Here is a 23,934-nt window from a genome sequence, read left to right as displayed (position 1 = left end):
TCTTCAGTGAGAGAGGTGTGTGTGTGTGTGTGTTTATGTGTGTGTGTGTGAGGGTGTGTGTGTGTTTGTGTGTGTGAGTGTGTGTGTGTGTGTGTGTGTGTGTGTGTGTGTTTGCAGGCTTGAATGTGGCCTAGATATCTTAAACTGTTGAGATACACTTTGCTGCTGCTGTAGAAATTATGATAGCTGTGAGGAGTCTGTCTGCTGTGGGCGAGGACCGGGTTTCGGACGGTGTTTCCCCGCTCTTAGTGAAGCGCACTAGTGCTGAGACAGTCCGTGTGTAAGGCTGCTGGTTAGTGCGTGTGGCCACAAATCAAAATGAAACGAATATGTGATGCAGAAAATGAATCAAATTTACTGTGGGGATCATCTTTCTTTAGGTTGTGGCAAGTAAAAAGGAAAAAAACATAAATAACATAAATAATTCAACATAAATTGTAGAAACAAAGAAGATATTCGTACCTTTGTGTTTGGAGAGCACCATTCAACACACCAAACTACAGGTGAAGCCAAATCCTCTGGATTGCCTTCTCCGTGTTAGTAATTGGAACATGGAACAAAGTAAAACGTCTGTGTTTGGTTTTAATTAATGATGTTATGCTATAAAAAGAGGTGAAACGTAATAATTGACAGCTGAGATTGACTCACGATTGGTCGGGTGCATCACGTGGCACCATTCCACGATCACTACGACGTAGATTCTGGCTGCAAATGACACGACCATTGGAATATGGCAGCGTCCATATTTTGGCTTCATTTTCTTTACAGTGGGAGTAAATGGAGACGTGTTGTCCATCTTTATTTACAGTCTCTGGGCTGTAAATAAAGATGGGATTAAGTGTGAAATTATTGCTCATAGTTAACATGCAATCTACATTTCAGTCTAAACACGGGGACAATGCAGACCTGAGCCAAGTTGAATTTAAACTCCTGAATATTTCTGCTGCACTGAGGATGAATCCTTCTCGTTTAGGTAACAATGAGGCTCTTTCCTGCAGCACAACGGACCAAATTCTCAATGTTGTGCTCTGCTAGTTGGGTCTAAGAATAGCAAATTCGCCTGTCTATTTTGTGATCCATTCAAATTTGTTTTCTAGCATGTAATGAGCATTACTGCCTCTCGGAGCCTCCACCGTGGGACTCTCGTTTTCTGTCTAATGGAGTGTAAACACCAAACAAAACATCCTCAGAAAATAATTTGGCGGCCATTTGTTGATATTATTAGCAGGAGAGCAGTTCAGAATTGTCCCTGTAAGCTGTTTGCTCAGACCTACTGTAAACTGTAGTTCTAATATTAGTTCCCAAAGTGGGATCCAGGGACTGCCAGGCGGCCCTCAGGGACTTTCATGTAGCCCCGAGAAAAATGAGCTGTAGTTGAGTTTCAGCTCCATTTCCAGACTTGTATGCTGCCTACTTTGTGTTGGTCTCACTGCAGTGGATGGAACATTATGTGGTAGGACAGATTGAGCTAAACCACCTTTACCTGATGCAGCATGAAAATGTCACATCACAGGATATTTAGCTGCACCTCAGAAGCAAATTAAATCTGGACGAATTGGCTTTTGCAATTGTGCAGCCGACGAATTAGCTGCAAAATGTGAAACCCTCCGAATTGACTGGAATTTTCTAACACTGTACAAGAATAGAGTCAAGTACTGACATTTGCACTGTGAAAATAATGTAACATGTGAGTGGGAATTATTTTCCGTATCTGACATCTTTAAAAAATATGGTTTTATGTATTATATGCACCTAGTTCTGTCTAACAATTTAAATAGAGCATCAAAGTAAATAAACTCTGCTAATTTTTTTGAGTGACATTTTGAATGGACCTGTTTTTACATATTTTTGTCATATTCTTAACTATTATTTAAGTAAAGGATTGATATTCCTCCACTATTATGGAAATGTTCTATATAATAAAACATCAATCACCAGTAAATTCTCGTCCCCTGGAACCTAATAGACTAAGCTGATTTGAAGGTGCTGTGTTGGTGCTGTGCCACATTTTTTGGTTTAGTGAAGCGACACCCCTGCTGAGTGACTTGTGAAGCTCCGGCTCTTATATGATGGCACCTTCTGCCTGCACACACACACACACACACACACACACACACACACACACACACACACACACACACACACACACACACACACACACTGTCCAGGTCGCTGGCTGGTGAGATAACCGCCAGGCAGAGACAGAAAGAGGGATGCTGGGATGGGGTGCACTGTGAGGTGGAGGAGAGGGGACAAGTCACATGCTCTGACTCGCTCTGTCAGTGTCAAGTTATCCTCTATTAAGAATAAACTCCAGTGAAACTTTCAAAATAAAACTGTTAATGGAGACGACACAGTGACGGCGTATGAATATTGCTAAACCAGACTAGCGGCCCCAGACCCCCAGGGGCCCTTAAAGTCCAGGTTCACTCAATAACATTTGGATCTGTCTGATTTTATTAATCATTTTATTAAAATTTGCTTAACTGAAGTACAACATCAGCTATGACCAGCTCTCCATCATTCTTGAAGTTTTTATTTTGTTTATTCCATGTCTATTTGAAGGATCTTCATCGAAATGATTATTGCATTCAGAGCGCGGATTGGTTTCTGGGTCTCTGTGGAATTAATTAAACTACCGTGGGGCCCAATAATACAAACAAAGTGCTGCTAATAGATGCACTGTATGAATGTGTGTGAATGGGTAAATGGCAAACTGTGATGTAAAGAGCTTCGAGCGGTCATCAAGACTAGAAAAGCACTTTTTCAATGCAAACTATTTCCATTTGTGCTCCAGGGGCCCTGGAAACAGTTAATCCGGCCATGGGCGAACCCACAAAGCTTTGGTTAGAATATCCCACAAAAATACAGGTTGAGTATAAAAACTTAAATAAACAACCAGGTTGTATAAATCCACTCAGTGATTTTTTTTTATCAGATTAAAAACAGCTCCTCTTCTTAATCTTAATCAACATACTTATTAAAACACTCACTTCCGGGAGCAGACAGTCTTATTTTGAAGGTGGAATCGGTCTATACCCGGTGTGCCTGTGTGTGTCTGTCTTTACGCAGCTCTCCTCCTCCCCGGTGCGCCTGAACTCCGGTACCTGGCACCGCAGAGCGCGTCCAGCGGCGGAGGAGGACGCAGACGCACGGGAGAGCGCCTGGTCCTTTTCCAACTTTTACTTTCCCAGGTTATTCAAACTTCTGCGAGACATTCTTCATCCTCGCCCTCCGGTTTCTTCCTCCATACTCGCGGCTGACGGAGTGAGTTTGGATATCGGCAGGGGGGGAAGGAGGCAGAGGACCAGCGGGCTGCTGTCAGATGGAGCACCGGGGCTCCGGGAGCTCGGGGCGCACGGCGGACCTGGAGTGAGTGACGCTGGTGGATGGACGCTGCTCCCCGGTAAGGACTGCATTCAAAGTTTCACTTGTGTTTGTCTTTTTATTTGCAATCATTCACTTTTTCTCTGCTCTCCTGTCCTGGGCACCAAGCTGGGTGAGTGTCCGTGGCACAGTAGAAAATGTCCACATCCTAGGATGTCGCTCTCTATCAATGGCGCTGTGTCTCCCATTATAAAGGGTTAGGATTTACTAATATCGTCATAGGCAGTTGAAAAGTGGCTTTGCAAGAAAATAAAAAGTCAGTCACCTCACAGGCTACTTTATTGTTGTCCTACATTATATTTATTTACATCAGGGAATAAAACATATTGAGAATTATTTGGAAATATTTGATATTTGTCATTCTATGGTTTATTATAGAATTAATCGAGTGTTTTTCGTGTCAGTGTTTCAGCTACAGCCTCCAAATGTTGTCAGTGTATATGATGCTGTTGGCCTTCGCAGGGATGAAATCACTGGAACAAGAAGAAAATGTCAGATTTTCCAGGGATTCATTGTTCGCTCTGGTTTTATTGAGACACTCTTAGTAAAGGATTTGAGCAGTTCATGCATTTGTGATGTGTGGCCGGTCTGAATATAAACCTGAGTTAATGGCTCTCCGTGGTCTTGGAGGTATGAATATATTTTGTTGTGGTGTCTGGTTTAGATTCAGTGGGGTGATTTAATTTCACGTGGCCTGGCTTCTGTGGCAGCAGAGGCTCATAATGAGTTTAAAAAATGTTTCAAAGGCCTCATCAGCCAGTTTCTAACAGTGCAGAAGAATGGCTTTCCTTATTTTTTTAGTGGTTCATTGATGTCCGCCCAACTGCTTCTGTTGAATCACAACAAAAAGCCTTAAACAGTGCAGCCCTGGAGTTCTCTCAGGCTACATGCCCATTATGAAAATAGACGGTAGAAGAGGGATACTGCCAGATTCAGTCTCAGTATTTTCATCTAATGCGCACACACACACACACACACACACGCTATGAACTTGCTTGCCAGTTCTCCTGTTGTCCTCTTACTGCAGGCTCAGTCTACATATGCCTGCATGGACCTGCTGTTGGCCCAGACTTCTATTGTCCTGCTTCATCTTTATGTCACTTGTCCAAATCATCCGCCTCCCGCTCCAAGTTAATAACAAATCTGTAGCTTTGGAGACATTTTTTTCCAGAATCTCTGGGGATCAATAAGCGGTGGAATGAGCACACAGTGCACCGGTGGGGAGCTGCTGTGTACTCGTGACAATGTGGACTGTGTCACATGGTCCAACTCCCATCTTTTCCTGCCAAACTCCGCTGCATGCTGCCCAATAAAGCATAAAATATGATGTACTTAAGAGAAAAGACAAGTCCAGAGCCAAGAAATTAATCTGCTCTTGTGATCACGCTTTTACTTAAACCGAGATTGTCATTTCATTTGACATCTCCTACATGATATTCCAATACTCCAGTCGGTACTTATAGGAATTAACCACATGGAGGCTGCTGCTCGACAAAATCATGAGATTTATCTTAAATTATAGCTCAAGGAGAAATTACAGCTCAGTGAGCTCTAAGTAACACTAATCATCATGAGTGGAAATTTATTGTGATTGAAAAAAAATTCACGATATACTCAACCCCACACTTGGTTCTCTGCTTTGCAATATGAAACATGTCCAGATTGTTTAAAGCCAGTCTGGATTAAAAGCTGTAATGGCCTGTTGTCATCACAGAGTTGTACAGCTGTAGGATTACAACAGCTGGAGGTCTAAGTGCTTCCTGTTGTCTGCACTGACTCTCTGTCTTTGCACCTTTGCTCACCTCCAATTCTGTGTTTGGATTAATTCGGATATATGTTTCCTGCACTGCACTTCTCGCCGGCTGCCGTTCTTTTTTCCAAAGGTCACTTATTGTTTCAGAGAAAAACAGAGAAAGATATGTTTCATGCTGCTGTGCTTGAGGGTGAAGGGTCTTGTGCACAGCATGGCAGGCCTGACAGTCGGCAGAACAGAGCAGTTCTGAGAGCTGCAGTGTATACCAGCCACGAGGCAACAGAGCAGAGACGCATGCATGCATTGATATGTCGCCATCTCCTGAACAGCCTGTCGCCTCCACCTTGGGCCCTCCTCTAGGTTCAGGCTGTCCACTGCACGGCCATGACGGGCACCCAGGAGCCAGACCTGCATGAGCAGCACAGAGGACCAACGCAGGGGGAAGGGAATGAGAAGGAAGAGGGGGAGAAGGTGCATGTGTCAGTTGAGGGAGAGGACAGGGAGCAGGAGGGGGAGGAAGAGGAGGAGGAAGAGGAGAAGGAGGAGCTGCCGTACCCCGATCTAGCACCAGTGGTCCTTTTGGCTCTGACCCAAACCAGCCCGCCCCGCTCCTGGTGCCTCCGAGCCGTCTGCCACCCATATCCTTCACCGCTGAGTGCACCTGAGGCACCGTGGACATGTGTGTGTCCGTTTATAAAGAGAGAGAGTAATTGTCTGTTTGTGTTTCAGCTCTGTACTTTCTCAAAGATGTTGTACCAACAAGGCACCGAGCGCCTTGATGTTTACTTTACATTTAAACACTAGGGAGACGGAAAGAAGGTCAGTATTGCACATATCCCTGTGTGTGTGTGTGTGTGTGTGTGTGTGTGTGTGTATGTATGGAAGACCTCAGGTATTTCCTTCGACCCATTAGCTGTGAGAAAAAATGGTTAACATTCCTCCTGATTGGAGGTTTCCATAGTGACAGGCCCTAATGAATCTCCAGGGTTACAGTCGCCTGTCAGTAGCATTGTTACCGGGCCTCCATTTATACAGCAGGAGTCACAAATAGTAAAAACTCATGTCACCTGCTCAAACCTCGCTCTGCTTCTGTCTTCATCATCTCACCTCGCACTCTCCGCCCTGTCTCTCACTCTCTCTCTCAACCTCTGTAGATGTGAGGGTGTGAGTGTGCAGTGTGTGCAGTTATCAGCGCTGTAGTGTGTGTGTGTGTGTGTGTGTGTGTGTGTGTGTGTGTGTGAGCAGCAGCTATGAATACTCCGAAGCATAAACGTCAGCATCACCTCAGGGATTTGTCGAAGCTTTCCAAATTGAACATTTTCCACTGCTTATGACTCCATGTGTGAGTGCCTATCTGTGTGTGTGTGTGTGTGTGTGTGGGACAATTCTGGTCCAATACCATCATTGTGAGGACATTTTGGACAGTCCTCACAGAGGGTTAAGACTTGGTGTTAGGGTTAGGGTGAGGATCAGGGTTAAGCATGTAGTTGTAATGATTCTAGAGAATGCATTATATTAATGAGTGTCCTCACAACTATAGAGAGACAAGCGTGTATTCTTCTGCTTGTGTGTGTGTGTGTCATTGTGCGCTTGTCAGTGCACGTAGCTATTTAGCCACCGTCAGCACTCTGTGTACTCTATAAAATATAAATACATAATTGCTGAATAAATAAAATGTACACCAAGAGGAAAAGAAGTAAGAAGAAGAAAAAAAAAAACTACAAATGCCATGAACCATGCTCCTCTGTCGCCTGCTGGGCTGTCGCCTGCTGGGCTGTTACCGTGGTCGCGTCCCAGAACATTGTACGCTCACTGTGTCAGCACCAACTTAGTGGACACACTAACAAACGCACACTCATGATCACACACACACACGCAAGTGAATGCCCTCACACAAACGAGGGAATCTCCCATGGAGAGGCTCTGTAGAGGAATCACCTGGTTGCTTGGCAACAGCGTAGCTCTGCCCTGACGGCCCAGTTACTTCCGCTCGCTGTATTTGTTTGTTTTTGTGTGTGCTGGTGTCTGTCTGTCTGTCTGTACAGTTTGGCGACTGGCATGTGTCCCATCTTGTGTTGACTGCTCTATATTTATTACTTATCGTGTGTGTGTGAGTGCTCCTGTGAGTGATCTGCGGGGGAAGCAGTGTGGGTGGACGTTGGTCGACAGGGACGCTAATGTGAGCTCACTGGGGGGGGGGTGTAGTCCCGTTATTCCTGAGGTGACCCCCTCCTTCCTGCGTTTTCTACTCTCAATACATATTGCAAATTAATTTCCCATCTCCCCCTCCTTCCATTTCCTCCCTCTCAGAGACGACCTCCTCTGTGCTGTGTTTACTGTACGTCTCCCCGTCCTACAGCACATCTAACAAATTTATTCTGAACAAAAACAAGATTAGCTTTTGCTATTATGTAACGTTCCCTTGTATATTCCTCCCGAGCTGCATTAACGTTCTGTTATTTCCCCGCACCGTCGGGAGGAGGATGCGTTAGTTACACTCGGAGTGTGAGGTGCCTACTTTGTGAAGTGCTGAGCTTTCCATGTGGCAGTCGTCACGCTCCTTTAATGTAACACATGACACATGCAGAGAAACAAGCAGTTTCACATGTGGAGAGGTGCACACACTCACACACACACACACACACACACACACTGGACATAACTTATTCAGCAGTGCATTAAACATTCAGTTCGTTTCCTTTTGTTTAAAGATGAGAAAAGCTGATTCTGTCACTCCTATACAAGTACCTTTCTCAGCCTGTCTCTCTTCTTCTGCTCCCTCCCTCTCATCCCTCTTTAGTCGATATCAGCCCCGTCCGCTCCCATTTATTGCTCTCTCTATTCCTAAACTGCCTCTTAATTGGGTTGAGGTGTGTGTGTGTGTGTGTGTGAAAGTGGGGGGTGGGGGGTGGTCAATATTGGATGGGAGGAGGTCTTACTCAAAGTATGATGAGCTGTCAAAATCATTTTAGCCAATTAAAATGCTTCTAGCAACTGTTTCCGTGGTTACGAGCTGTCACACTCTTTGGGGGTGGAGCCAGTGTCATCAACAACTTGACAGTAACTTGGCCCAACATCACTTCAGACTCTCTCTCTCTCACACACACACACACACACACACACACACACACACACGCTCACAAGCTTAACTAGGTTATGTTTAATCAAGTCTGTGTGTGTGGATTCCAAAGTGAAAGCGTGAAGCCCAGCAGCAAAGAGCATGAGGAAATAGTCAATAAATTCACACAGTGAATTATTTAATGATGCATTATAGATCAGTTATCAGGTCGCTCTTAATAAAAACAACAATTGGGTTGCCAGGTTTGAAGAAAATCCCTCTGGATGGTATTGAACCTCCTCCAGAATTACACCTGATTCACCTTTCAAGTGATAGTTCACCGAAACATGAAGATGAAAATTCGCTCATTATCTACTCCCCACTCTGTCAGTGGAGGGGTGGGCGAAGTGTTTGAGTCCATGAAACACTTAAGGAGTCTCGGGTTAAACTTTGTTAAAGCAGAATCCAACAGATCTGAAGTCAATGGTGACAGATTCTTAAAATAAAAACACATCATGCCTCCATGCTGCTCCTGTGGTGTCATCCCAGTGTCTGCAAGCCCCGACATTCAAATTCGACTCGAAACAACGTCATTTAAACCATGTTTTTAGCCTAAATGTCCTCTCATAGTCTCCTCGGAGCCACGTTTACATACCCTCAGGCACCTGGGAACACCGCACACACTTTAGTAGACTTTTAGGCTTAAAACATATATACAATAACTGAGTTGATTTGAGAATATTTATTGACTTGCTATGTAATATAACTGCTAAAAGTGTCACGAGGGTCATTATTGATCACTTTGTAATTAACCACCAGGTCTGCGAATGTAAATTCTATATAATTTAGATTTTTCAATTTATTCTGTATATTCTGTTCGCATCAGAAACACAACACACAATCAGAAAAAAATCTATTACAAACAAAACCTAATAATAAGTAGAAAGTAAGATATAAAAACAATATCTATGGATATTGTTTGAGAGACTTGAGAAACGTTTAAGCCATCAAGTGAGATTTGTTTTACATGTTTTCTCCTGAACACATCACACTTGCCATCAAGATAATTTGTATTATTTAAGTATTGGACAAGTTTGTTTTCACCCAACGATGTTGCTATGAAATGGATGGGGATGCCTGCTCATCCTGTGTGTGACATCAGTGTTTGTTTGAAAATTTCCTGACAATTCATCAAATAGTTCCTGACACTGACACCATGATATATGCACCCCATCCATCTGGCCATCAGGTTTGCCCCATATTGTCACTTAAGATGATAAATGTGAACCTCATGGTGGTGCTAGAGAAAAAGGTACAGTTAAAGCATTCCCCATAGAATGCGTATAAAGATGGACGACATGACCGCATCCAAAAAGTGAATCCATCCCCTGGTGGCCGGCTGCAGCACAGGTCATGGACCCCACCTCCTCCACGTTAATGAATTGGACATGGGCCAAACTAAAGGTAGTTATCACACTGATGTTTGTTCAAATGTCAGTGTATCCAGTAAGCTTGGTTTTAATTAGTAATTTGGTGCTATGGAGACTGACTCATATGTGCAAGATGCTAACTTTTGTATCTTCATTCGTATAATTTCTGGATAGTGGGAGCATCTTTGAATGTGGTCTATGTTATCATCGAAGTCCCGAGGGGACCACAAATGTCCGTACCCAATGTAATCCCTCACCATTTCAACCTGGATTTAAGTGGTGAAGCGATCATCTGATTTACTGATATTCCCCATCCATAGAGCTGCTAATGAAAATATCTCATCTCTTAGTTCAAGCGTCATTATAAGGACTCCAAGGTTTCCCACTTTGTCATGAGCCAAAATCCATAAAGACTGCAGTAAGCAATGGCTAATAAAATGGAAATAAATGGGTTTTGTAAAGATTATCTGCAGAGCTTTTTCAGAAGCTGAATGGGTCATGGAAACGTCTCCTGATGAGAAGCAAGAGTTTCATAGAAAGATTAAGCAAAGGGAATCTACACCAGACTAATGGATCGTTACAACCGCTCAGCCCAGACGTTGTTCTTCCTAATATTTTACTATAAGTTACAACTTCTAACATTTTATAAAAGCTGCCTCATGAGACCGTGGCACCACAATGGAAAATCTACAAACTTATTAAGTGTGAAGACAAAATATAATTTGCCACAGCTTTTGCGAATTCGATCCAGACAGCGTGTGTGTGTCTGTGGAGCATCTTCTTAAGTTAATGAATGTTTGATATGAAAATGTTCCCACACGCTGGCCTTAGCATGTGTATTCCAGCCAAGGGTGGAGGATGATGACAGAAAGATCAGGGAGATGTGATCTGATTTGATTTATAATGCCTGCCTGACCTTTATTACCTGTGTTGGCACTCAAGGAGAGAGAGAGTTTGAGAGGGGGAGAGCACGAGGAGGAAGAGGGGGAGGAGGAGGAGGAGGAGGAGGAAGAGGGAGGTTGGATCTTGAAGAGGGATGATGAACGTGAGGATGAGAGGATGAGGCAATTAGGGAGAGAAGGCAAAGTGTTGAGGAAAGATAGCGTTTGCAGTTATTTACATCTAAAAGCTTAAAATCTTAACCTTTCTCCTCTGTGCTTTAGGCACTGAACCACTTAACCTCTTCTTTCACTGTCCCTCATCCTTTTGTTTTTCCCCCTCCACCTCTTTCTTAATGTAGCCACTTGTACATCTCCATCTCTCAGCCCGTCTGTCTGTCTCTACCCCTCCATCTCTCCGACGATGTTAATTATTAAGCAAAGTTGTAGTTCATCTGTTGGCTGAGACTCAGGTTTCTGACAGCGAGACTACAGCTCTACCGAAGGGCAGTCATATGTGGGGACGGCACAGAGGGGAGGGCTCCGAGCAAAACCGATTTTCGGAGGGGAAGGAGAGTGCATGTGCACAGGAGAGGATGAGAGAGAGGCAAAAATGATATGATACGGCACGAAGATGGGAAATTATACCGTACTATATAAAGGAATATGAGAGACAGAGAGCAGGAGGAGCAGAGCAAAGAGAAAAAATAATTGGGCCAAAGAGAGGAGGAAAAAGCCTGTAAGAAGAAAATGAGAGACGATGGAGGGAAAGATTGAGAGGAGATAGAGAAAAAGCGATGGAGGGAGTGTGAAAAAGAGGAGAGGATGTTTCCTGTGTGTTTCACTGCTGATGCTGAATGATGGGCCAACCGTGGAAAAACTCCCATCTCATCCATCACTCATACCTTGACCCTGCCCCGTCCCTTGTTTAACTATGCGTGCGTTTGTCTGTGTGTGCCTGCGAGCGTGTTTTATGGACACACCGGCTTATTCAAGCTGCTGTAACTTACACAGATGCAACGAGATGAAAACGACCCTCCTCAGCACTGAGGAGATGAAGGATGCTGCAGCAGGAGTTGTGTGCGCTGAAGGACGTCGTTTGTGTGTGCGTGTGTGTGTGTGTGAGTGTATTAATTGTGTTGTCTTCCAGTCCAGACAGGATGCAAGCGGATTGTGAAACTCAGGAGTCAGTTCCCACGGTGAGATAGGGGTTCCCATGGCAACCACAGCAAAGGGAGGACACTGGATTACCCTCGCTCTCTCTCTCTCCCTCTTTTGCTCTCCTCTTTCTCTCTCTCTCTCTCTCTCTCTCTCTCTGTCTCAAGGGTGATAAAGGATTGTACTCTCATTAATTTTCCGCCCTCTCGAGAGCAAAGTGTCCAGAAAGGGGACTCGTGTGACTGTCAGTGTGTGTGTGTGTGTGTGTGTGTGTGTGTCCATGTGCATGCTCCAGGCTTTGTTATGCATGCGTCCTTGGGTCTTGAATACATTCCTGTCATCCATTCAGCAGTTTTCCCATTTGTGCTCAAATGTGTGTGTGTGTGTGTGTATGTGCACCCAAATCCAACACAATCTTTTCCTTAACTTTCTACCTCAGACTATTTTCTCTTTGAAACCTCTCTGCTATTCCACTCTTTCACCTCCTCCCTCACACACGCTCAGATGTCTCGCCGACTGTTACTTGGTAGCTGACTTGCTTTTTTTCGCGTCAAAGCGTCTCACCGGATGTTGTGTTGGTAAATGACGGATGATACATTTAAGCTCATTATCGCAAGTTTCCACCCTCGCAGAAGTTGTTTCTGTGGTTAGTACATTAAATCATGTGCTTGTAAATTTGATTTTTACAAGCTGCAGGGTGCTGAATTCACCCGTGGAGCTGTGTGTGTTATACACTCAGACAGATAGATTTTTTTTTTTTCCATTAATGTTTTATGCTTTACAAGGTTGAGGCAGCTGGACCTTAAACTCTAACCTCCTCAGGGTTTCCTCTGGGTTACTACATTTACTAAATACAGGCTGGCGACAAATTTGAAGGATAAACCTGAATAAATGAGCGGAGACATATAATGAATGCAGATGATTGCACACGGGGCACACAGGGTCACTCAATGATTTGATGAGGATGAAAATGATGTGAATTATATGCTATGGCTCTCACAGTCACCATATCTCAGTGGGAGATGTTGGACAGTTGTGTTAGACAGCGCTCTGCGTCACAGTCACCAAAACAACACATGAAAAACTGTGTTTATCCCTCCAGCAGAGTTACGGAGACTTGAAGAATATACAAGGCCAAAGATCACTGGAGCTGTTCTGGAAGCTCCTGGTGGTGAAGCTCTTTACTGAGGCACTGAATATAATTTTATTACTTCAAGTTGTCACATTATTGTGTGAAGAAAAAACTTTAAAATCTTCCCTGACTGTGTTTAATTAGGTTTTCTTGTTCTGGTAGATTGAAGGTGACTGTGTGTGCACATTTAAACACCAGGATCCAATTTAATCATTTACTGACATAATATTAGGTGGAGGGAAGGATGAACTTGTGATTTTTCTGCACAATAAACAAACATAGATGAATACATTACTATACGTACCATTACTGGGGACAATTATGAATTAATTAAACTTAAATTGGCGACATAATTTATGTATTCACTATGTTTAACCATCATCTGAGGTGTTAATCAGAAACAGTTTCAGTCTCTCTCAGAATGAGGTATGATCAATCACCACCAGACATTAGGGACCAGTATTAATGAGCACAACTCAAAAACATGCATTGAATCAGGTGTATAATTACAACAGAGCATTAGGGCCACTTAAAAGAAAAAAATACAAGAGTAAAGTCATAACTTTAGGCGACATCGTAATAATCAGAACCACACAGACTCTGAGGAAATCTTTTGTGAAGGGGTTCTCCTTGCTGCATATTTACTATTTGATCTTTTTCTCGAAATTACTTTTACTTTTAAATATCACTTTTTTCTTATTGAACTCCGGAATTATTCTCATAATATAATTCTTAATTCTCAAAATCGTCTCTATGCGTATAAAACAATTTATGTTAATATATGAAACTTTGTTGTGGCTGGACTCAAACAAAGAGATTTTGGTTAAACTCCTCCACCTATTCTGGCCTCACACAACAGGCTTGATATATTCAGACTTGACATTCTCTCCCACTGTTATTCCATAATTTTCATCTTTACACTGAGTGAACTCCACAGACAGAACCTATACTGTTTAGGTTGATGCTCACCAACAGATACCAGAGTCTTCAATGATGTGGCGAGAGGAAACCGAGGACTAAGCAGTGTAATTGGCTTGTTGTGATTGGCTGAGACTCTAGTCATCATTTACAAGCACAATATTATTGAATGTGTCAATATTGATGATTGTGATCAAACCTTTCCATCGTCATGAACCTTGACTCTGTCCCACATGGTTTGAGCGTGTGAGCATTTTGGCCATCCTGCTGAACTGTGTGACTCTGGGGATGTTCCAGCCTTGTGGCCACACCCCGTTCTTCCTGCAGGTAACACACACACACACACACACACACACTCACACACACACTCACATGGATACACACCCTCACACAGTCGGAAATCTCAAACTAATTATGTTCAGCCCGTGACACTTTATTATCAAGGGTCTGAAAAGTTTTAGCTTTAATTTTTTTCCCACTTAATCAGTTTACACTAATCCTCTGGGTTTTATTATTGTGTGTGTGTGTGTGTGTGTGTGTGTGTGTGTGTGTGTGTGTGTGTGTGCAGGCTCTGGATGATGGGATCTTTGTGTTTTTTGCCGGGGAAATGGTGATGAAGATGGTCGCTCTTGGGATCATAGGTCAAAGCGGTTACCTAGGCGACACATGGAACAGACTGGACTTCTTCATCGTTATAGTGGGGTGAGTGTTTGACAGACACACACACACACACACACACACACACACACATACATGCACACAAACACACGCGCATCTGACATTAAATATGAGCCAAAAGTGTGTGTATGTGTGTGTTTTGTGTAAAGCTTAGACACTTGTTTAATGCCAGTTAAATGTCAAACGTGTGTGTGTGTGTGCGTGCTTAGACGCACCGACAGAAGTGTGTGTGTGTGTGAGACAACTTCCTAGAATGACAATGGCATCGTTCAGTCCTGAGAGACGGAGACCTCTGTCATTGGTTAGTTTTGAAGGCTTTGTATCTCAGAGACCCTGCGCTGCGTTCCGGTGGATTCTCAGGAGACACTCAGAATTTGTCAAGGTCAGGCCGATCTCGATGCCAGTGACACAGCAGTGGCTTTCCCTCTTCGCAGAATGCTGGAGTATTCCCTTGATGGACACAATGTCAGCCTATCAGCCATCAGGACGGTCCGGGTTCTCCGCCCTCTGCGAGCCATCAACAGAGTTCCCAGTGAGTTTCCCTCCTGTTCCCTCCAACACGCACCCGGAAAGTATCAGGACCGTTTGTTTTTTCATTGTCGTTCATTGTTTCGCTCGGTGCCAACACATTGGATTTTAAATGAATCAGTGGCTGTGAGGTTAAAGTGCTGACTTTGAACTTTGAAAGTTTTAAATTGAAATCAGCTGAACAGCACTGGCGTCTCCTGACTTCAGGACAATGCAGCAGGTCAAAGATTTTAGAGAGAAAGGACAACACAAAAGGTTCTAATCGTCAAACCGTATAACATTCTTGACTTGATGGGTCTCTAACTCAACCTGACCATGTGTTTCACTTGCGCGAGTCCAGACTTATTTGTCAGAAAGTCCCTGAAACAAGTGCGGAGTGAGGATGGCTGCAGCACAGGCCTGACAGAACAGCAGCAGAAAATAGACCAAATGTCTGAAGGTGTCTGTGCAGTCGTAGATTTCCGAGTCTCTCTCTGAGCAAAATCTTAAATATGATGACGGTGCAGGACTTCACCAGGTTTGTGTTACTTATCCACTCAGCTTCTAACTTCTTCTATAATTGGTGGACCATGCATTTAAAAAAAAAATCTAAATCTTGTGTGGAAACACCCTGAGCCGAAAGTCAGCAGCTTCATTAGTCGCAGCTACGACAAAAATGTGCCACTGTCCTTGTATTCCGACTAAACTGGAAAGTCCTCTTTGTTTCTTTAAAGGAGACATTCTGCTCATATTCAGGTTCATAATTCTGATTTGGGTTATTATTTGAAAATGTTTACATGCTCTAATGTTCAGAAAACATCAATTTACTCATATTGTCCTTTACTGCAGCTCCTCTTTTCAGCCTCTGTCTGAAACACTTGGTTTTATCTCCTGTTTCTTCCTTCCGATATAGCCCAGTCTGCTCTGTTGTGATTGGTCAACCGCTTTCTGGAAATGACAACCTGTCACATTACCTGACTTGTTATAGATGGCGTGCCTCTCTGTCTCCAAATGAGCACATTCAGCGGATGTCCCACATATATCACAGATAAACACCAGTGTCTACTGCAGATTAGGTTGATCTGTGAATACCATACAAAAGCAAGATGTTAGTGGGTTTTTTGACCAGTGGAAAAGGGGCTAAACACAATGAGCCAAACAAAAGATCCACAATGAAATAATCAAAATCCAGAATGAAACAAAGGCTCCAGACGGGCAAAATCACGACTAGGTGTGGATTAAGCAAATGTGGACCATGTTGATGTTGCAGAAGTATCGGCTGGAGAGCGAGAGAGGAGCTTTGAACACACCAGAGGAAAGAAAGACTGAAAAACCACATTATGTCTCCTTTAACTTCCCAAGCCACACCACTGCTAACAGCTGCATGTTAAAGGACGCGCGTGCCAACAAATCCTTGAAGTCATTGAAATCCTCCTGATGTTTGTTTTCTCACAGCTCAGCACAGACGGGTCACTTTCCTTTTTACTACACTCTTTGAACTTGGCACAACACAGCTTGAGCTCTTCCAAAATTGGAGAGCACGTTTGACGGAGCCAAAAGTCTAGAAGAAGCGAGGAGGAAGATTTTGTGTCTGTGCTTTTCAACAGAGTAGAGTGGAAGATAATTATCAGCGTTTGAACTCTAATTATTTTCCATTCAGTTAATTGCGCTGCTCCAGTTTTGTGCAAAATACATGAGAAGATTCTTCGTGTCTAGCCAACACTTCCTGTGACTGACATTTTGCTTCATGTAGTTCTTCACTTGATTGAGTGTCACGTCCTGGTGTTTATGCTGCACGTGCGTGTTTGTGTGTGTGTGTGTGTGTGTTGGCAGGTATGCGTATCCTGGTGACCCTCCTGCTCGACACACTTCCCATGCTGGGCAACGTGCTGGCGCTCTGCTTCTTTGTCTTCTTCATCTTCGGCATCGTTGGCGTGCAGCTGTGGGCGGGGCTACTGAGAAACCGCTGCTTCATGGGAGAGGATGTCAAGATGTGAGTTACTATAGTAACCGGCAGATGTCACGACGAGCGACGAGCTGGCCTCATTACTCTGAACCCTGTGTCAAAAGTTTGTTCAACCCGCTGGTATTTCTTAGAGGGGATCAATATGGCTGATAGGCTGATCTCATTTGTTCTCTAATCAGCTCCTTCTGGGAGGAAGTAAACGTGCAGATGTTTCCTGCTGGAATCTCCGGTGTCACAGATCACAAGGGATCAAGAAGGCGCAGTGGATCTTTGTGTGTTTATTATTCAGGGACTCTTGTTGGCCGCTTTAACACAAACCTTTAGAGTTTCCCTGTCGCTGCTCTCCTCTCCCACATGGTCCTTCATGTCATGTTCTATCACTGTCGGCCTGACACTGTTGCACCACCGCTATCACTCCTGCCATCATTCATGCACCATCCCATAATATCCCATAACATCGGATAACATCATGTACACCTCCTGACCTCACGTCTGCTCGACCAGATAGTAATCACTGTTAGTGATCACACTGTAGGTAGAGGCGGCAGGAAACAGCTTGTACAATGCAGTTTTCTATAGGGTTGTCAGATACAAGCAATTTAATAATGAATGTATGTTACTGCTGTACTGTTGCCACTATATCTTAATACTCTCCCTCTGACCACTAATACTGATTATAATAATAAAGACTTTATCTATATAATGCCACATGGGAAATTACAGTGAACTAAATATTTTGAAAGGCCCAGAATACATTCAACTGAGAAATAAAACTAGAATGACACTCGGTACAGCACATACACACATAGAAGACATAAAAAATAAAAAAGGAAGAGGTCTGATGGTCTAAATGATTTATTTGACATAAAACAGTCTTAGACAGACATATTTTTCTTTTAACTCCACATATCTACTCTAGAGAAATAATCTTCACATGGTATTTTATTGCTGAAAAAAGACCACACCCCTATAAAAATATTAAAATCTGCTGGGTTCAAATTCTTATTTGGATCCGCACCAAAGTGTAAACACTCATAAATATCCTGAATTTTAAAATCAAGAGTCGTATATTATTCCCTGAAAGCTTTATGAAAATGACCCTTGTTGCAATGTGAGAGTTATAACATGTGTGGGTCATCGATAGATCCCCCAAATTAAATGGGCTCATAACCTCCTTGGTGGAGGGAATGAATTAATAAAAGTCTGTTTTTTAAAAATAAGCTTTATGAAGTGACTTTGATTAAAGAGTAATCGAGAAGTTACTCCTCAGTTTTCTAGCCAGTAATAATATGATGTCACATTTATCAAACTCAGTAACGCAACACAGCATTTCAACAAAAACTATCAGTGTGGACAGAAAGGGACAAACAGCCTTGAAAATCAATCATCACAATTCATCACTGATGAGCCTGTGATTGTATCTGTAACATGCTACAGCTGTTAGAAAAGGCAGCGTCATCCTCTCATCCTGCTTTCTCCATATGTGGTCACATGAGGCTGCCACACATGATACTTCTCTATTTTCCTCTCAGTTCTTAATTTAAATTTAGTTTCGGCTTCATAAACAACAAAGGGACCTTCCCTAATAAGGAGTGAGTGCAACGTTCCCCCGTGACCCCTTTCTACACGACAGATGATTGATTACTTATCTCTCTGCTGCACCCTCCCTCTCGCTTTCCTCTTCCATTCATCCTCATTCCTCTCGCTGGTTCCACATTTCCTACCTTAGCACCTGTGTGTTTCGTTCTGTCTTTTTGTTTTTCCCAGAACACAGACATTTTGAGCAAAGAGCAGGTTGATAAAATGATTTATCCTCGTATGAATTTAAAGGCTTTATTTTGTTTTGGCAGTTTCAAGCAGATGGGAATATCCTCTATTTCCACATTAAGAAAAGCAACTGTCGACTGAGCTCACTAACAAGTATTATTTGTGTGGTCAAAGCTATAACTCATTCCTTTCCCTCTGTGGCTCCATTGTTGTCCAGAAGCTATTAAACGCACACCATTGTACTGGGTGACATGTTCATTCATTTAAAAGAACATGGGTACAGTAGTTTAACTGGAGTCAGTCTCACTAACTGTATATACCCACTAGTATAACAGATATTCATCTGCAGCTAAATGTAGTCCCTAATGCCATAATTACTCCTCTTTCTCCTGTTGTACAAAAATGAAGCTCAAATATTCCAGGTACAGCTGCCGCCATCTTGCACTGTTGACTTCATTTGGAGTGTGTTTAAACAATCAGTCGGTCTCAGCTGTCACTAATTTGATCAATTTCATTGATGCATCAAATAACTAATTAAAACTAAACTTACGGACAAATGAACACACCTAAACTAACAGAAATCATCTTTGAGAAAAATGTGTTTGACTTGTACATGTCCCATCAGCTAACATGAATATATATGATCACAGTCATTATAAAAATTATTATTTATATCTAAATGTATAAACATATACACGTTTCTTTCATTCACCTTGTGCCCCCCCTCCTCCAGGAGATATAACATTTCCTTCCTGAGTGGCTACTATCAGCCGGACGGCACCGACGACCACCCCTTCATATGCTCGACAGACAGAGAAAACGGGATGCTCCGCTGCTCTGACGTTCCTCGCCGCCGCGTCGGCAGGACTTTCTGCTTCCTGGGTGCCGAGGACGCCCGTTCAGAGATGGGACTGATGGACAGAGGAGCTGAGCCAGTCTCATGTGTGAACTGGTATCAGTATTACAACCAGTGTCGCGCCGGGGAAGTAAACCCACACAAAGGGGCCATTAACTTTGATAATATTGGATATGCATGGATTGCCATTTTTCAGGTAAATGATTGAAGAGTTTTAACACAGTGATAAATCTACAATGATATGCACCATGCATTACTTTGATTACTGTGTGTGTGTGTGTGTGTGTGTGTGTGTGTGTGTGTGTTTGTTTATTCAGGTAATTACTCTAGAAGGTTGGGTCGACATCATGTACTATGTCATGGATGCACATTCCTTCTACAACTTCATCTACTTCATCTTCCTCATTATAGTAAGTACACACACACACATTCACACACACACACACACACACACACACACACACACACACACACACACACACACACACACACACACACACACACACACACACACAGAGCTTATGGAGGATGCAGCTGTTGTACGTACAGTACATATGAACCTTTTCTGTGTTTCATTTCATACATGGCTTCTCCTCTTCTCCATCCTTGTAGTCCACACATTCCACAGAACTACAATACCCTTGGGTGTGATGTTTGTAAAGGATGCTCAGATGTGTTGCCGTGGGGATAATAACCTGGATGTATTAAGTAGATACATCACAGTCTTGTGTTCTGTTTGCTTTGTTTCAGGACTTGAGGCAGTTTATTGTCAATAAATACTGAAATACTTTCAAATATGTATTTTGCATTGTGCCATTTTCGGACCCCTTTGTGATTATTTAATTTCGTCACTTATCATGTGATTCACACGTGTTTGTCGTTACAATGAGAGAAAGACATGTACTAGAAGACGGCCCGGGCCACAATTTTCTCCCTGAACAAATCCGAGCCTGATGTTTACGAGGCAAGTGAAGTGTAAAAAATTGTAATGTGTAGATAGCTCAGCCAACGCGAGTCTGAAAATCCTTTCAAAAACCAGATCACGTTATCCCCACTCTAACACGTGCACACACATCAACAGAAAACTTGCTGAGCAGCTAATGTATGTTTGTGTTCTTGTGTGTTTGTGTTGTCGTATTCAGGTGGGCTCCTTCTTCATGATCAACCTGTGCCTAGTTGTCATAGCAACCCAGTTTTCCGAAACCAAGCAGAGAGAACACGCCTTAATGAAATCGGAGCAGAATGCCCGCCAGCTCCACCAATCGGCTTCCACGCTGGCCAGCGACAGCCAACCTGGAAGCTGCTATGAGGAGATCATCCGCTACCTGGCGCACCTCGGCCGCAAGGCGTGGCGCCGCCTGTCCCGCTTCTACGCTCAGACACGCCCACACTTTCACTGCAGGTGCATGTGCCAGAGGGACAGAGGCGTGGGATCTGCCAGAGGAGGCGGGGAAATGAACGGCCTCGCCCACCGACACTCAGGCCACGCCCCCAATGACATTTCGCACCTTCATCAGCTTTACCATCGCCACCAGCATCATCACCAGCATCATCAGCCTCAGCCTGAGCCTGCCGTCAGTAACGGAGGAAATGGATTTAACTACCCCTTCATATCGCCCCTCCTCAGCCACCAGGATAAAAAAAGCAGGGACCAGAAGAGGCTGACGGCCCCAGAGAGCGTCAACAGACTGCCTCAGCTGGTGCTGGAGCATGGTAAGAACAAACGTTTGTGTTTGAGTCGTCCCAAGGTCAAAAATACACAGTAATGGTCGCACAGGGTCAGTTCCCTAAATTACAATTAAATGTATTTTCCAAATCACCTTCATTGATATTTTGACCTGCTGATCCATATTGGAGATTGATTTGATCTCTGACACAGTGGGGGTGAATTTAACTGCACAGCGGCTTGATTAGTAGTGGGCTATTGTTTTTTTACCTCTGTGTGTGTGTGTGTGTGTGTGTGTGTGTGTGTTTGTGTAAGAAATAACTCAACAGCATTGACGGATTTTCATCGAACTTGTGAATATTACTCAGGCTAGAATCTTTTCGATCAAATGTCAAGCTCAACAAAAACATGATTAGGAAAAAGACATTTTCCAAAATATAATAAGGCTGGAGACACAACCTAAAGCTTATATTGATCAGAACATTATTCTGTATGTGATATCATATGATAAGTGACAGAAAGAAGTCACCAAATAGAATAAAGCAAAATGCACATTTAAGCATCCTACAGGGTTACAGACATCACACAGAGCTTATGTAGAACGAAAAATAATTTATGGTCATATGGTAGGAATGACGTCATCATGATCTCACCATAAAGCTACTCATCGTGGAATAAATGATTTCTTGATAACATCATTATGAAATGGCTTTTTTAAATTGTAAGCATTGACGGACTAGGGTACAAACAGATCATGTATAGATGCTAGTCCTTTAAAACAAAGCAAACAGAACACAAGACTGTGATGTATTTACTTAATACATCCAGGTTATTATTACCACGGCAACACATCTGAGCATCCTTTACAAGCATCACACTCAAGGGTATTGTAGTTCTGTGCAACGTGTGGACTACGAGGATGGAGAAGAAGAGAAGCCATGTATGAAACGCAGAAAAGGTTAACATGTACTGTACGTACAACAGCTGCATCCTCCATAAGCTCTGATGCTGTGGCAAAGATCAGCCAAATGCCACCATACTTTACAACACCATAGATCAAAAGGAAAACGTGTCAGATTAGAGCATGATGCTCAGATAAGACTCATTATTCAAGCCTAAAGGTTGAAGTGTCTCCAGACAGTTGAGCTAAAATATTTTTGTGTGATCAGATCTTCTCCTTTGTGTGATATTTCCTGCAAACTGAGAAAGAGAGGATGTGTATTTTCATGAAAATGACTGGCCACAGGATACTGAAGCTATTTTCACGGATATCAGGAAACATGTCTCTGCACTACGTTTGAAATACACATGATCAAAAAAAAGAAGTTATTCAATGTTGTGGTTGTTGGATTTTAAAAGAGCAGCAGAATTTTGCCAGAGAGGACATCAAGTTACTCTGGATAAACTACACACCTTGTTCCGACTTCAGAACTTTCTGAAAGAAGAACTGAGGAACTGTCCAGCTGGGTCTGTCAGGATCTCAAAGGGATAGTTAACTCAAAAATGAAAATATACTAATTATCCACTCACCATGATGCAGATGGAAGGCTGGCTTAAGTGTTTGAGTTCACAAAACACTTCTGGAGTTTCAGGGGTAAACAGCGTTGCAGCCAATTCCAATATAATTGAAGTAAATGGTGACCACATCACACACAGTGCATCGACATGCAGCACTCACACACAGCCGGCACAGTATCTTGCCCCAGGGCACTTCGGCACATGGAATGGGGGGAAGGCTGGGATCAAACCGCCGACCCTCTGGTTAGTGGACTACCCGCTATACTTCATGAGCCACAGCTGTGTATTATCTATGTATTTGCCTTTTCCAGCCTTTGCTTGTTCATTTTGAGTTTTCTTGCAGGCCACATTATCTACACACACACACACACACACACACACACACACACTCACACACACACACACACACACACACACACTCACACACACACACACACACACACACACACTCACACACACATCACAGAAAGACTAGATCGCATTTACCACATCATTCTCCGGTGAAACATGAATTTGTTGTGATGAGTATGTGCTCGATTAGTGTTTGTTGTTGAACCATTCCTCCCGAGCCGCTTGCTAATGAATTCCACTGAAATCTTACTCCCACTTCACTCCACAGCCCCAACCCCCCAACACACACACACACACACACACACACACACACACACGTTTCTGTTCTAATAAAAGAACTCCCCCACTGCACAAAAGTGTCCCAACTGCACAGTATCTCCCATAGTATTGAATTCTTGTCTCCCACAAATTAAATGATGTATTGAGTGACAGCGTGTCTTCGTACAGCAACTACAACACACACAGTCAGCTATCTGTGATGTCATGTATGATTTTGTTTGTATCACCTCCTCTGCAGGTGGCTGCTCTGGGCATCCTGCATTAACGCTGCCAGGCGAAGTCCCAGGAGAGTCCTCGGTGTGTCCCTACTGCATCTACTACAATCAACTTAGTGACAGTGAAAATGTTAACGAGCAGCCCGAGGACCAGCAGCTCGGCCACAGCAACTCGTTTCCTGGCAACAGCCCTTGTCACAGTAACAGCCCGTGCCAGTGTAGCAGCCCCTGCCGCGGTGATGTACAGGTGTCGGAGCCAAAGAAGAGGCTGCTGGAGCGCTGCTGGGCGGGCTTCCGCAACAAACTCAAAGTCATTGTTGCCAGCAGATACTTCAACAGGGGGATCATGATTGCCATCCTCATCAACACGCTGTCGATGGGCATAGAGTACCACGAACAGGTACGTCTGCCTGCGAG

The 23,934-nt window shown here is 43.4% G+C and overlaps 1 protein-coding gene across 2 annotated transcripts in view; it reads left to right on the top strand.

Moving 5' to 3' along the window:
- The first annotated feature begins 3,061 nt into the window (after nucleotides 1-3,061).
- Nucleotides 3,062-23,934, top strand: part of LOC109638238 (voltage-dependent T-type calcium channel subunit alpha-1H-like) — a 45,993-nt gene continuing 25,120 nt past the window's right edge. For both annotated transcript variants that reach the window (XM_069529770.1, XM_069529769.1), the window contains exons 1-10: nucleotides 3,062-3,406; nucleotides 5,501-5,780; nucleotides 13,950-14,041; nucleotides 14,283-14,416; nucleotides 14,827-14,924; nucleotides 16,733-16,892; nucleotides 19,366-19,684; nucleotides 19,806-19,898; nucleotides 20,631-21,201; nucleotides 23,541-23,917. In XM_069529770.1, the coding sequence (XP_069385871.1) occupies nucleotides 5,525-5,780; nucleotides 13,950-14,041; nucleotides 14,283-14,416; nucleotides 14,827-14,924; nucleotides 16,733-16,892; nucleotides 19,366-19,684; nucleotides 19,806-19,898; nucleotides 20,631-21,201; nucleotides 23,541-23,917 (2,100 nt within the window). In that variant the 5' untranslated portion in view covers nucleotides 3,062-3,406; nucleotides 5,501-5,524. The remainder of the gene's footprint in view (nucleotides 3,407-5,500; nucleotides 5,781-13,949; nucleotides 14,042-14,282; nucleotides 14,417-14,826; nucleotides 14,925-16,732; nucleotides 16,893-19,365; nucleotides 19,685-19,805; nucleotides 19,899-20,630; nucleotides 21,202-23,540; nucleotides 23,918-23,934) is intronic.

Source organism: Paralichthys olivaceus, chromosome 8 (genome assembly GCF_024713975.1).
Source record: "Paralichthys olivaceus isolate ysfri-2021 chromosome 8, ASM2471397v2, whole genome shotgun sequence".
NCBI lineage: Eukaryota > Metazoa > Chordata > Actinopteri > Pleuronectiformes > Paralichthyidae > Paralichthys > Paralichthys olivaceus.
The sequence above is the reverse complement of the archived record's forward strand: the minus strand, read 5'-3'. Positions and strand labels throughout refer to the sequence as shown.